The 14327-nt window shown below is 35.5% G+C and overlaps 1 protein-coding gene across 2 annotated transcripts; it reads left to right on the plus strand.

Moving 5' to 3' along the window:
* Nucleotides 1-4430: 4430 nt before the first annotated feature.
* On the plus strand, nt 4431-14207 carry mus81 (MUS81 structure-specific endonuclease subunit). 2 transcript variants are annotated; one of them, XM_005813854.2, is made up of 16 exons: nt 4431-4521; nt 4747-4889; nt 5459-5588; nt 6537-6637; nt 7392-7520; nt 7595-7675; nt 7754-7842; nt 8894-9235; nt 9345-9472; nt 10589-10701; nt 11573-11692; nt 12381-12476; nt 13045-13173; nt 13254-13357; nt 13715-13798; nt 13928-14207. In XM_005813854.2, exons 2-16 carry the CDS (start codon nt 4749-4751, stop codon nt 13992-13994), a joined length of 1854 nt encoding a protein of 617 aa, XP_005813911.1. In that variant the 5' UTR covers nt 4431-4521; nt 4747-4748; the 3' UTR covers nt 13995-14207. The 2 variants fall into 2 exon arrangements, with proteins under 2 accessions (XP_005813911.1, XP_023201626.1); XM_023345858.1 differs by having other exon boundaries at nt 4451-4501.
* Nucleotides 14208-14327: the final 120 nt, after the last annotated feature.

Raw genomic sequence — 14327 nt, forward strand, 5'->3', positions numbered from 1 at the left:
GTTAATGATTCATTTTTGTTCTAAAATATGAAAACATTGAGTTTAATTTAATTCCATTTTAAAATAATAATATTAAATATGTACAACCATTTTTGCAGCTCTAAGTAATTTTTTTATAGCAGTGGGGACAGAAGTGTATGGAAGCCCGTTTCCGCCACTCTGTAAAAAAAATAAAATAAAATAATCTCATTATAATGAAATAGTATCTCATTATTTTGAGATATGATCTCAAAATAATGAGATAATTTATTTTTATTTTTTTTAACAGAGTGGCAGAAACGGGCTTCCATAGAAGTGGCTCCTAGAATTTAAATGGTTGCCGACCCAAGGTATATATTTATTTGTTTTAAATATAATATAAAAAATCAACACAAACCAACTGCAATAAACTACTAAAACCAAAAAAATTTTTTATTTTTTACTTAAAATGGTAATTCAATATACAACTGATGAATTGAGTGAACAGGTTTCAATTTATTCTGGATTTCAAAATTCAAACTGGGTCTCAGCCGCACTAATATGAACACATTTACATTTCAGTTCATGTAAATGTTGGTGTCCTGGCGTAAACATAAAGCACCGTCCATTTATTCTAATTGGAAAATTTGATGACCAAATTGACCTAATAGGCAACGACGAGCTGAAAACGTTTGGATGAGTCAAGATGAGGCTTTAAAAACTGAGAACATCGTAGGAATTATGGGTAATTATGGTGCTTCATGGTGGGTCTGTGCCATCGCTGGTGGTTCTGGTGTGTCACACAAAGTGGAATAATGAAGAAGAAGTGAGTAGTACCTCCAAATTCTCAATCTTCAAATAAACCCAACAAGCATTGTTCCTGCTGACTCGTTCATTTCTAAGTATATAAACAAATAATCAGGGTGAGAAATTTGGCTTTTTAATTAAACAACACCTCACACACTTAAAAACTGACCTTTCACAGCAAAGCAGCAACGTTAAACTGGTCACTGCAACATTTTCATTGGTCACTGAAGATGTTAAGGCATTATGATACACTGCAAAAACACAAAATGTTACAAAGTAGCTTTAGTTTAGGTTCTAATGCAAATATGTTAGTACACTTTAAATATGACATAACTAACTTATGAGTGACTTTTCAGCAAGAAATACAAGCTTGTTTTCAGTCAATTATAGATATTTTAACCAAAATACTTGGTAAGATTTTGTGATTTTGCAGTGCATAATGTGGAGTAAAAGATGCTAGCCTGAGTCAGATGGTATTCTCTGAGAAACCAACATTTCAACATCCTGTCTGCTCCCGTTCAGAGTTGGATTAACACACACAGTCCTGGTTTAGATCATGTTTAGACACATAACTGCATGTTTGACAACGATGTCGGAGTAAAACAAACACCAACTGAAGCATTTTACTCCTCAGGGGGTTAAAGGTTAAATGTTTCTGACCAAGCAGTTGTTCCAAGAAAATCAAGAAAAAAGTTTGGCTTCTTAATTTTAACAAACGTTTTAGTTCACTTGGTCATTTATCGTTTTTAGCCAAAGTTTTTATGAGCCATTGTAGAAAGTCCAAAGACCACTTGATGGCCTAGTCAAAGTCCAGATCCAAATCCAGTTCAAAATATGACTGACTTTCACATATTTTGGCTTTCAGTTGAGGTTGCGATAAAAATGTGGTTCTGCAAAACATCCAGCCTCTTTGAACCATTTTGTCAAGAAATCAGAGGCTACATTAACTTTAAAGAGGATCTTTTATGCAAAATTCACATTTTGCACATTTTTATGCTTCCATTTGGGTCACAACTGCCTCTAAAAGCAATTGCTTAAAAAAACCCACCCAGTCGTTTTTTTGGCAACAGGATTATGTTTTTGGTGTCGAGAACCCAACTCCAACCACAACACAGCCCAGCCTGTTACCTAGCAACCCAACTAGAACTCCAGCATGTTTGGTCAGCTGGTTTTACCCCTGAATGCACTGTACAATGGCTGCTGGAAAAGACAAATGTTTTGTTTTGAATGTATTTAAGACTTTGATAGATCCCAGTATGTCGAGTTGCAGATGTGTAATTGTTTTACTTGAGTCATTTATAAGTTTATGTTTATTGTGACTATGCACTGTAGCTGAATGTGTTTTGTTTTGTTTTCCCGTCTCTCTATATGCTGTTTTTGTTTTTGTTGTTGTTGTCTTGCATCCTTAAACGATTTGCTGCATTCTTGTTGGTTGTGCAGCAGGCTCTACTAATGCTTTTCAAAGAGGTACTGTGGTTAGTGCATCAGTTTGTTGCTATTTTCATGTGTGAGCATAAACACTGAATTGGGGGCGTGGCCAGCAGCAGCTTACTTGGATTTAAAGTGACAAAGCCCCTAAACCAGAACTGATCAGACTAAAATCTCAATGTCTAAGAATGATTTTGTGCAAAGAAAAATGTAATGAATATGTTTTGGATAGACCATAGACCTATCCTAACCTGTTAAAGGAAGCATAATATGTCACCTTTAAAGTTATTTTAAAGAAGCAAAGAATAATTTTTTTCCTTGTTTGACAAGGCGGTCTGCAGTCAGAGAAAGTGAAGAGTTATTTTGCCTCTTTTCTTGCTCCCCAAACCCGTTCACCCTCTCTCTCTCTCTCTGTCTTTGTCTCTCCTGAGTTTCTTCCTCCCATTCTCCTGCTTCTCGCCAAGCTTTGGACTGACTGTGTGTCTAAGAAGGGCTGCGGCTGGGGGGAGAGGTTGGATTCCTGATCCCTGTCGAGTCTTGTCGGAGGATTCCAGCTGCTGTCAGCCCGGGGATACAGGAGGAAAACCCAGGCGGATAACGGTCTGTGAAAGGTAACAGACACAGACTGTGTCAGAAAATAATGGAATCATTCAAAAGTCATGTATTTTAATCAGGTTTATGCACTGTTTTTATGAAATTAGCGTTTTCTTGATGTTTCCAGAAGGTTTTCTGATTATCTTGGACTTTCTTTCTTGTGTCATTTTAAACTGCAAAACATACAATAGCAGACAGAAACTGCAGTGTCCAGACTTTTTGTCACATGGACCAAAATCTTCAGCTCAGAAGTACTTTAGAGTCAAAAAATATTATTTTAAAAATGTAAATCACCAAAAACGTGATTTTTTTTTTCATAGATTCAAAATTTTTGCACGTTTTTCTTTGTTAAATGAAAGGCAACTATAGTTTTCTTATTAATTTAGGCTTGGTAAAAGAAACCTGAAAAAAATATTTAGTCTATCAAGAAAAACAGGATTTAATTTGAAAACACTTGCTGTACTTAGCCAAGTTTTAATACAGTAATTACCAGCAGATTTAGGTGCATTAAAATGCCGCGTGTCTTCCCCCTCTTTCCTGTCTGCTACTGTCACAAAAAATACGAGCCACTAGTGCCGCAAAAACTCTTTGGAGACAAAATGGAAAAAAAATATTTTTTTAAGTATTTGTCCTAATTTCTTTAACTTATCCTTGAATTGTGGCCTAGGGCCTGAGGGGCCGCACAAAATCAGTCCAGGGTCCGCAAATGGCCCCGAGGCCACATTTTGAACACCTTTGACCTAAAATAAATAATTCATTCATTAAACTCAAAAATTACAAAAATCCAACCTTTAATATAATTTTATGTAGTCAGTGATAGAAAAATAAATTCCGCTTTAAGGAATATTAAAAAATCAAAAAAAACAAAAACACAAACTGCGACCTGCCCACTCTTATACTGGGTGTGGCCCATTTCTGAGGAAATTGTTGCACTGATTGGGCGTTTGGACAATTTTAAATGACACATCCTATTGTCCTAAATGCTGGATAAACTCCTGGATTATGGTTCAGTCTATGTTGCATATTCAGCGGCAGGTCGTCTTTTTGCAGGTGATTTTTTGTTATTGCACGTTGACATCCTCAGCAGTTGATGATGTAACAAACTCAAATCACTTGATCTGACTGTTGATGTTTAACTTATTAGGTTTTCTTGTCACAGCTTTCTGACAAGTCATAATAACATCTGCTGCATGAGAATGTTAAGTTTTCTTGTCTTTGCCATGTTTGAACAGATGCTAAGACCAACAGACCACATCCTGGTATGCAGGAAGCCGTGAATTAAATTAATTACTGATTAAAAGTTCCCAACAACTCTTCTCAGTTTAATATATTCAATGATAAATCAAAAATAATGCTTGAGCTACGTTTGTTGCCTTTGATTTTATTTTTCACTGCATATATGGTCCTTATCAAAGACTTTTTAAGCATATAAGCCATTTTTAGAGTGAGATTATGCAGAATAATAACAAAAATTACAAAAAGACGTAAAAACAAGAACAACAAAACATCATCGCCATAAAAAAGAAAAACCCAGAAGAGTATTTCTTTTAGAAAATATAAACATCTTCGGGTTTTGTCGGCGGTATCAGACCATCCTCACCGCTTGGTGTCGCTGTTTTCCGTTTGCGCTCTACAGCACCGTGGGTCACGTGACCGACGTCAATAAGGAAGTGCTTCGGTACGTTTTGAAAACAAGGCGCCAGCCAGCAGCTTAGTAAGTAAGAAAAGAACACGGTGAGCAACATTAACGGACACAAAACTATCTTATTAGAACTTTTTCTGATAAAACGTATGTTTTTACTGGTATTTACTTCAACAGCCGGTTGTTTCTTTGCGAAAACATTCAGATAAATACTCTAAAATGTTAGCGTAGCTTATTTAAACCGTGTTTCCTCGCTCTTTTCTCGCGTTATTCAGTGAGTTTACCGCTAGTATCCGTGTCCTGTTGGGTTTCTACAGGGATGCCCGGTTCGGAGCCGGTTCGGTTCGGACGGAAACGCGCCCTGCCGCCCTGTCCGAACCCGTTGTTCTTCCAGTGGCTCACCGAGCTCCGAGACGAGGCGAAGGAGAAAGGCCTGAAGATCCAGTACACCTACCAGAAGGTACCGGGCTCATTAGGGGAAAGTTCTTCCTGTTGGACGTGATTAAGATCCATTTCTCTGGTCTTGTGTCCGTTATTTGCTAGATTTAAGTTAACATTTTTTTTAAAGGCAAGACTTTCAGAAATGGTTAATTTTTGCATTACTAACCAAATGTTTGCTTTAAAGGAAAGCAAACAATCAAAAATTGAATGAGGGAATGAAAATATTAGATATAACCTCCATTGTTCCTGTGGAGAAATTCAGCTACACCAGCAGCAAAATGACAGGAAAGCTGAAGCATGTAGCTTAATAAAAAAGTATAACATTAGAAAAAAATACAGTCCAGTTATTAAAAACTTGATATTTAGAGTTAAAGAAATGTGCAACTGAGTAGGTCAATTTAAAAAAATCAACAAAATGTGAGAACAAAAGAGAGAAATAATATGATGTAATTTCTTTGTCAAACAAAATGAAAACTTTAGATTTATTTAAAAGAATAACTACAAACACAAAGTCTTTTGTAAAATTGCAAGAGATGTTTGCACAGAAATATTTGATTCAAATAACTTTTGTTTGTTGTCTTCTTTCAGGCTATCGACTCTTTAAATAAATATCCACTTCCACTAAAAAACGCTAAAGAGGCAAAAATCCTTAAAAACTTTGGAGACGGAATCTGCAAAATACTGGATGACAAACTGCAGCGACATTACAGACAAAACGGTAAGAAACAGACGGCGAGGGCTGGGTCTGTGGAGGGACGGACAGATGGTCGAACGGATGGAAGGATAGGTGGAGGGATGAATGGTTGGATTCACGGGCCGATGAAAGGAAGACCAAAAGCAGTACGGACTGATTGGAGGATGGTGTATTAGGACTGAAAAGTAAATCTACCAAAAAACTCTGATATTCTTAGATTAATGTCAGAGATTTTCTAGAAAAGATGTGAAAATTTTGGAGTTTGAAAGGTCAAAAATTTGCCTGAAAAAACTCAATTAAGCTAAGAGCTTTTCTTGAAAAAAACGGACATTTCTGAGTTTGAAAATTCAAAATTTGCTAGAAACAAATTTAATTTTCAATTAATCCGAAAAAAAATTCTAGAAAAAAACATTAAAATTTCTGAGTTTCAAACGTTTATTTTTGAAACAAACTTTCAAACAAAAGCAAATTTTTGAGGTTTTTCTAGAAATTTCTGTTTTGATTAATCTAAAAATCTAAAAGTTTTTTGGTGGAAATTTACGTCTCTTTCTAGCTGCAAAGGCCCTAATGCATGATGTCAGATATGATTGACAGATGAATAGATAAATGAATGGATTTGGTAAATAGTTGGCAAAGAGATAAATGGATTTGTGGATTAAAAAGAAAACATAATGTTAAATCATAGCCAAGCTTGCAGGCTTAACTGAGTTCACTGTAGTTAAAAATATTTACGCTCCATCCTCTGTATCATCAAACATTAAACATTATCACAGCAAAGAAAAATAATATTTTAAAAAGTATTAGTGTTTAAAACAGGGACATTCTAGCAACATTTTCTAAATATTAACAGAAACATATAAAAATTTAATAGGAACTGAATAAAAATGTACAAAATGCTATTCTGGTTGAAATGTTTCATCAAATACAATGAAGCTCTTGCTTCTCTCTTCTTACCGACTTCTGTACTTTCAGGTCCCAACGCTTCAATACACAGCTTGCCCAAAGGTGCGCCCCCTCCTGGCCGAACATACAACAACAACAACAGCAGTAACACTCTGGCTCCTTCTAGGAAGGTGATTAAAACAACTTTCTTATATTTTGGTTTGTTTACATTTGTACATAAATGGGAAAAATAGTGTTCACAGACTGATGAAATATGAAACATTGTGTTAAAGCACACAGAATATTGAACACACAGATAGGAAAACATAATTTACACTGTTTGAAATATATGGAAGAGGATGAGGGCCACTAAAAAAACAACTTTTTTCTCAAAGTTGCGACTTTATTCTCAGATTTCTGATATTAATCTGAGAATTCTGACTTTCTTATTTTGTTTGTTTTTTTCTCAGTGGCCCTAATCGTCTCCCATAGGAAATAAAAGCTTTAAATGAGATAAATATTAAATATTGAGGTGCATGTCCTCTGCCGTCCACCAGAGGGCGCTGTGTGACCATTTTCTCTCCTGTCCGCAAATAAATAAATTGAAGCTTAGAAACATTTTTAATCAGCTTTCTGTTGATGCACTGACATTAAAATGCGTTTTAGTTATATAAATTAAGATTTTAAATATACTTAAAATATTTAAAATACTATGTTAAATATTTTTTATTTAAATCCAAAAAATATTTAATAATAAAAATAAAATTTAAATTACGTAATTTAAATATTCAGCTTAAGTATTTAATGTCAAATTAAATATTTAGATATTAAACATTTAATATTAAATTAGTTAATTTAATCAACAATTAAATTAACATATAATTTTAATTATATAAATGCTGCTATAACTTCAAATTAAGCCATCATGTAATTAATCTGTTAAAGAGAAATGATGCAGGGAAGGACAGAGGAGAAGATGGAGGAACGAAGAAGAAGAAGAAGAAGAGGGCGTACGTTCCGCTGCAGCGATCTGGAGGATATGCTGTATTGCTCGCTCTTTACAGACAGCAGCAGGTACCATTCTGTTGTTAAATTAATTTAAAATACTTTGAGCCTGGACCAGTTTTTACTCTTTTATCCACCTGTAGATACCTGGCAGTAAAGGCTACATGTTTAAGATGGAGCTGCAGTCGGAAGCTCAGCCTCTCTGTGACAAATCGTTTTCTGTGGTGAGTGTTTTCATGAGATCTGCTGCTGCTCCTCCGCCTGTCTCCTCTAAAACTTTCCCTCTTTGTGTTTGTCTGCAGCCCGATCTTGGCAGCAAGTACACTGCCTGGTCCTCAGTCAGCACTCTGATCCAGAAAAACCTGCTCATAAAGACTCACAATCCTGCCAGGTTACTAAACTACATCCTAAATGTTCAGTTTGTAGTAAAATTATTCAAAACATTTGGTTTTTACACATTTTGTCACATTAAAACAACAAAGTTCTGCGCATTTCACTGAGCTTTTGAGTAAAAGCTGAAAAGTGTGGCCTGTTTTTATATCTCATATGGTAATTTTTGCTCATTCCACTTTGCAGAATATCTGAAGCTATGAAAGGACTTTGACTAGGCCATTCCAACACATGAATGTTGGGATGGCCCTGCCAGTTTTGGGAGTCAAAACTGGCAAATTTAAAGCACTGATGGACAAAATTCATTAAATTAAAAATGGCAAAATTATTAATCTCTTTTCATAAAAAACATTTTTATAAAATCTATACATCATTTAAGATCCAAAAATTTTTAAAAAGCTTTGAATTGTGACCTTATTAAAAGAAAAACAGAAAATTCTCAAACTTTTTGGTCATCAATTGTCTCCATTCTGTTGTCTAAAGTTTTATCCGTCCTGACTTGTGGTCAGGGGCCAAATAACATTATTTAAAGGGCCACAAATGGCCCGCGGCCCACACGTTGGACACCTTCTCAGAAAGTTAGAGGGAAGAGGAGGAAAAAAATTCAAAAATATTTTTATTTTTTTTACTGTTTTTCAATAATTTTTTTAAATTAAAATATAAGTTAAAATAATTAATTTAAAATCTTTTTCTGATGCTCATTTTCTGATTGGCTGTCAGTCAAATTCATCAAATTCATCATGGAAATAGAAACAGACCAAAGGAACTGTCCCATAAAAACTGTGAAAATAAAATATGATGTGATTCATATAAAATGTTACATTTTCTTAAAATCTAATGGATGAATTGTGATGAAAAAAATATTGTCTAGTAATAAATTCCAACTAAAATCCCAAACTATAAGGCAACATTTATTCTAAATAAATGTAATAATTACTGAATAGTGGATAAAAACACTGTAAAAGTTTCTTTGCATCCTTGGTAGCGACAAACCAACTAGAGTTGGATTCAACATGGCAACCTGTAGATTTCAGCGTCTCTCTCTGCTGTAGGTATTCTCTGACGGATGAGGGTTTCGCTTTGGCCGAGCGACTTGAATCGGTGGAGAAGGAGAGGAGAAACGTCCCGGTGGAGGAGAGGAGGGGAGCAGCTGGACCGGAGGACGAAGAGGACGACGCCGTGGTTGATCTGACCGCAAGTGATGATGAGGAGGAGCGTGAGAGTCTGCCAGAACGAGCCACCGGTGAAACTCAGTCCAGCGGCGATGCCGGCCGGTTGTCCTTACCGGGGAAAACACAGGTTACCATGACGACGAGCAGGAAGCCAAACAGAGACTATCTCCTACCTGGAACCTACGATGTCGTCCTGTGTGTTGACTTCATTGAGACGACAGGGTGAGAAACATTGTTGTGAACGTTTGTGCAGCTGAAAGAGAAAAGAAAAGTGATTTTTTTTGTTTTGTTTTATTACTTATGTTTTTTTTTCCCGTCCTGGTTTGTGCAGCGGCAGCCATTACAGGAAGCAGGAGCTCGTCAGAGAGCTGCAGCGGAACGGAGTCGGCTTCGACGTCAGGAAGCTGAACGTCGGAGACTTCCTGTGGGTGGCGCGGGAAAAGGTCGCACCTGTTCCAGGTAACGCATGAAACACCAGAGCGAAAATGAACTCAGAATGCACTTTAAAATTATTTTTACTACATAAAAAATTCAAACTATAGAGCAAAATTTAACAACTCCACTATTTTTTAAGTTACTGTATTAATTTACAATAAAAATAACAATATTTTAATAATAAATAATTTGTTGTTATTACACAATATTGATTATTATGCTATAATAGCAATTTAAAATATTTTAATAAAAAATGTATTTAAAAAAGAATATTTAAAAGCATTAGCATTTTTTTATAATTGAAAAGTAATTTTTTAAATTCAGTTTTTAATAGAAAAAATATTTAGCTATGTAAATATTGTCATATTTATTAATATAATTTTATTATATTTATTGTTACTAACAATAAAATAAGTCTATGTACTTACTGAATATGGAAAAACAAATCAAATATAAACAAAAACTAATTCTGGAACGATGTTTGCAATTTTACGTCAGTCACAAGTCGAGCTGGACAATAAATGAAGAGCAAAATACGTCTAATTGAATATTTAATGTATAGAATGAAGCTATAAGCGGTTGGTAGAATCAACTGACTCACTCACTCTTTAGTTACCTAGCAACTCACTCAAATGGTCGCCTAGCAACAACTTGTTAAGTAGCTGCCGCAGCAGCAGTTTGAAGTTCCCCCACTTCGTCTCATAACTGCTTAAAATAAAAAAAACAACGGCACGGAGAGAAAACTGGATAAAAATAAAAATGATCCAGTTTGGCAGCATTTCAGATATTTAAAACAAACAAAGAAAACAGATCAATAATTATCGATATCGACTGATACGAAACGCTTTTATAGTGATGAATTTTTCAGCCGAACGTCGTCAGATTAACTGGTTTGAAGCACATGCACTTCCTGAAGCTCAGCAAATTATGACTCTCTAAGAAGATAAATATCTGTCTCTTCAGACTGAAATACTTTAGTTGGGAAAAAAACCCAAAATTAATAAAATAATTAAAAATGGTTAATTTCAAAATGTTGACCGTTTTCTAAAAAAATGGATGTCAGTAGTGGATTGCAGGTTATTATTCTCTCTATGCTTCAGTCTTTGTTTAGTGTTGGTTTCTCTTCATCTTTGCCTCCAGGTCGGCTGCGAGCGCCGGCAGCCAGAGAGCTCGTCCTGGATTACATCATAGAGAGGAAGAGGATGGACGACCTGTGTGGGAGCATCATCGACGGACGCTTCAGGGAGCAGAAGGTGAGCACAGGAATGTTGTCTCCATCTCTGTTTTTATGTACATTTTAACCCACAAAGAGTCTTTTTTTATCATTTAGTTGGTTTATTTTTATTGAAACCGAGTTTTTCTGAAAACCGGTAACACTAAAATATATTTCTCCAAAGTAAAATGTTGTTTCTTTTTTTCTTTTCTGTTAAACTCAAGTTTTATTCTGTTCTTTAGTGTTTTATGAAAATGTTTTAAACCGAGTTTGAACCGTAAAAATGTGGAAAAATCAACTTTTATAGTATTTACATTAGAGATGCAGTGATCCGATATCAATATCTGTATTGGTCCTAGAAAGAAAACCTAGATTGAGTATCGGTGACGATGTGATCCATAAGGGCGGATCTATTCAGTCTAATTCTATGCTTTAATATTTATTCTTACCTCCACTTTCTGAACCATTTGAAAGAAAGTTTATTTATACATTCATCTTATTGTTTTGTCAGTTTATTATTTATTTTATATTGGCTGTTTTCCTCCTAATTATTTACTGGCTCAACAAATTAAAGTTGTTTCTACATGTTTGACTAAACTATCGGTGTATTTAAATGAGCTGCACTTGTGTAGCGTTATCAAATAAATCTGTATTAATGTATGTTCATGTCTGGATTTACAAAAAATAAACATTTTAAGTGAATCCAGCTGTTTTTATCCAATCCTAAAACCTCAGACATCAGAAGTGATGAATGTGGATCCATCAACGTTTCCCAAAGAAGTTCAGATATTTTTTTCACACTCAGCTCAGCGTCTTGGAATCATCTAATAAATAAGCGTCAAGTTAAAGTGAACATGTAATCAAGAATAAATGAGCGTAAACTGTTTTTAAAACTGTGATTTTCTCGTCAGTTTCGGCTGAAGCGGTGCGGACTTCGTCGGCCCATCTACCTGGTGGAGGGCAGCAGCTCATCTGCGGCTCACCTGAGTTTACCTGAAGCGACTCTGCAGCAGGCCATCGTCAACACACAGGTGAGACGGAAGAAAGAAACTGAAACTAAACGTTTTCTAGTAACAGATAGTGAATAACAGGGCTTATAAATAGAGTATTAAGTTTTTATTATGTTAGTTCTGAACTATATAGAAACAAAAATGACTTGTTTTTATATTATGAACATAAATACAGACTATTTTGCCCATTTTTTATCCATATCTGTCTGAAAAACCCAATGATGACCTATTTTAAGTTTTCTTAAAGAGGAAGCCATGTTTTTATTTAAATTTAATTGATGCTTTGAGAATATTTATTGTGCTTCAAGGTTTCCAAAGCCTTTCAAAGAGAAACTGACTCACAGCAACGTAGATTATGGAAATGTTTTTCCCTGAATATTCACTTTATTTCAGGTCAAACTTATTTAAAGTGTGTGTTCAAATCTAGTGACTTTTTTCTATTGTTTTTTTACTTTTATGGCTTTTATGAAGCAGCAGTGGTAGAAAAATTCAGCTGCAGTAGCCACCGTTCAGCCTGAAGGGGGCAGCACTGAGGCTGCTTTAGGCCAAATATTTACATCAAAGTTGCATGAAAATGTCAGAATTCGCACAGAAACATAAAGATAGAACTGTTAAGAATCAATTTATACACTTGATCTGCAAAAAAAAAAGTTAATCTGGGGTTACTCTTTAAGCTTTCTGCTGTTCTATTAAATCTTTTTTGTGTTAGGTTCTTGACGGCTTCTTTGTAAAACGAGTCCAGGACGTTCGGGAGTCGGCCGCCTACCTCACAGTCATGACCCGCTACCTGAGCAAACTCTACCAGGTGGGAAACAAACTGATAAAACATGCTTTCTTCTTCACTTTCAGTTAAACAAGCATCTTTCTGTCTGCTTCGCTTCTTTTTGTTTTTAACAAATAGACAAGACAAACAATAGAAATATATGTAAATGCCATCAGTCTGACAGAGAAGGGCAGTGGCAATGCTAATTTAAGAAGTGGAAATGTAAGATTTGAAATACTGTTGACAAGATATCAGTTTAGATAATTGATAGATTAATCGATAACTAAAACAATCATTAGTTGCAGCTCTAGATTTCTGCCTTTATCTGTTTGTAGAAATCCAACATTTTAACTACAAATATCTGCATATGAAAGAACCTGAAAGTTCAAAATCTTACTGTCGTCTTTAACTGTGGAGAAAAATAATGAAGCCCTGAATTTATGAGCTGCTTTAAACTCTGTCGTCTTTTTTTGAATGAATTAATTAATTTACGTTTCTAATCCACAGAGGGGAAATTGACATTTCAGAACAAACAATATAAGACATGAATAGACGGGTGCCTGTAAAATAAACTTTGCTTTTATTTATTTTTACCTTTTTTTAATCCCAGAACCAAACGTTGGTCTGTCGCTCCAGGGAGCTTGAGGGAGACGTACCGAGCGATGAAGAGGAGAGCGGGAACCCCTCCTGCTCCCTCATTTCTTTTGCAGAGTTCAACCACGGCGCCGTCAAAAACAAGGTGAAACCGTCACATTGTCAACGATCTGAAGAGGAGTTAGTCTTGTTGTTTGTAAACTCACACATCCTCTTCCTCTGCAGTGTCAGACGGTGAGGGAAGTGTTTGCCAGGCAGCTGATGCAGATCAGCGGTTTGTCTGGACACAAAGCAGCCGCCATATTGGAGCAGTACGGCACGCCCCACAGGTATGTCAAAACCTTTAAATAACTTCTTAAAGAGACAGCAGGGTATTGGTGTTCAAACATTTTAAACCATTTGAGAATGAATGAGTGAAAAATGGACCAAAGCGTGAGGAGAGATTGTGTAGAGAAAAATCTGCGAATCAAAAGGGAAGCAAAACCATAGAAGAAGAAAAATGCTCAACTTCCGATAACAGAAACGAATCAAAAATATATAAAACTGACAGTATGGTGACAGTCATGACCAATCAAAAGGCAGATTATTTATTCTTTAGATGAGGATTCAACTGCCTCCCTGGTCTGGATTTTGTTCTATTTTATCCTTAATTTGCTGCTGTTCATCTTTTATTTTTCCCTCCTCAGTCTCCTGGCAGCTTATGAAAAGTGTGGAAGTGAATCTGAGAAAGAGAAACTCCTCTCCTGCATTCGATACGGAAAACTAAAAAGGTTTGCAGTGATTTTTATTTGAAGCTTTCTTTTTTGTTGTGAGACTTAGAGGTGGTTAGAAATGATCCAGACAGAATGCGCAGCGACTAATTTAGGAACATTAAACATGTTTAATAATTTATGTTTCAGAAATCTGGGTCCAGCTCTGAGCAGGACAGTTTATCAGCTGTACTGTACTCCAGGAGCGCTCACATGATCTCTATGGATCCAACGATCTGCCTCGGATTTGTCTGCATCATGGCATGTTTTGACTCACGTCTTTACATGAAGTTACTTAAAGGATGAATATTTACATTTATGTTCATTTTAAAAATGCTGCTCTGTTTTAGTAGGTCTTAAAACATTAATTTTGTAAACTTGTATGAAGAACTTTGGAAATGTTTCCCAGTATTGCACCAATAAAGTTGATTTTGAAGCATTCTGATGTTTAAATTGTCACTTTTTATCCTTTTTTTTTGCTTCTACATCGAGATATACAAAAGAAGTTCTCACAATCTGTAAATGAATAAGATCATCCCTGAATCTGTAA

This window comes from Xiphophorus maculatus, chromosome 14 (assembly GCF_002775205.1).
Source record: "Xiphophorus maculatus strain JP 163 A chromosome 14, X_maculatus-5.0-male, whole genome shotgun sequence".
NCBI classification, from domain to species: domain Eukaryota; kingdom Metazoa; phylum Chordata; class Actinopteri; order Cyprinodontiformes; family Poeciliidae; genus Xiphophorus; species Xiphophorus maculatus.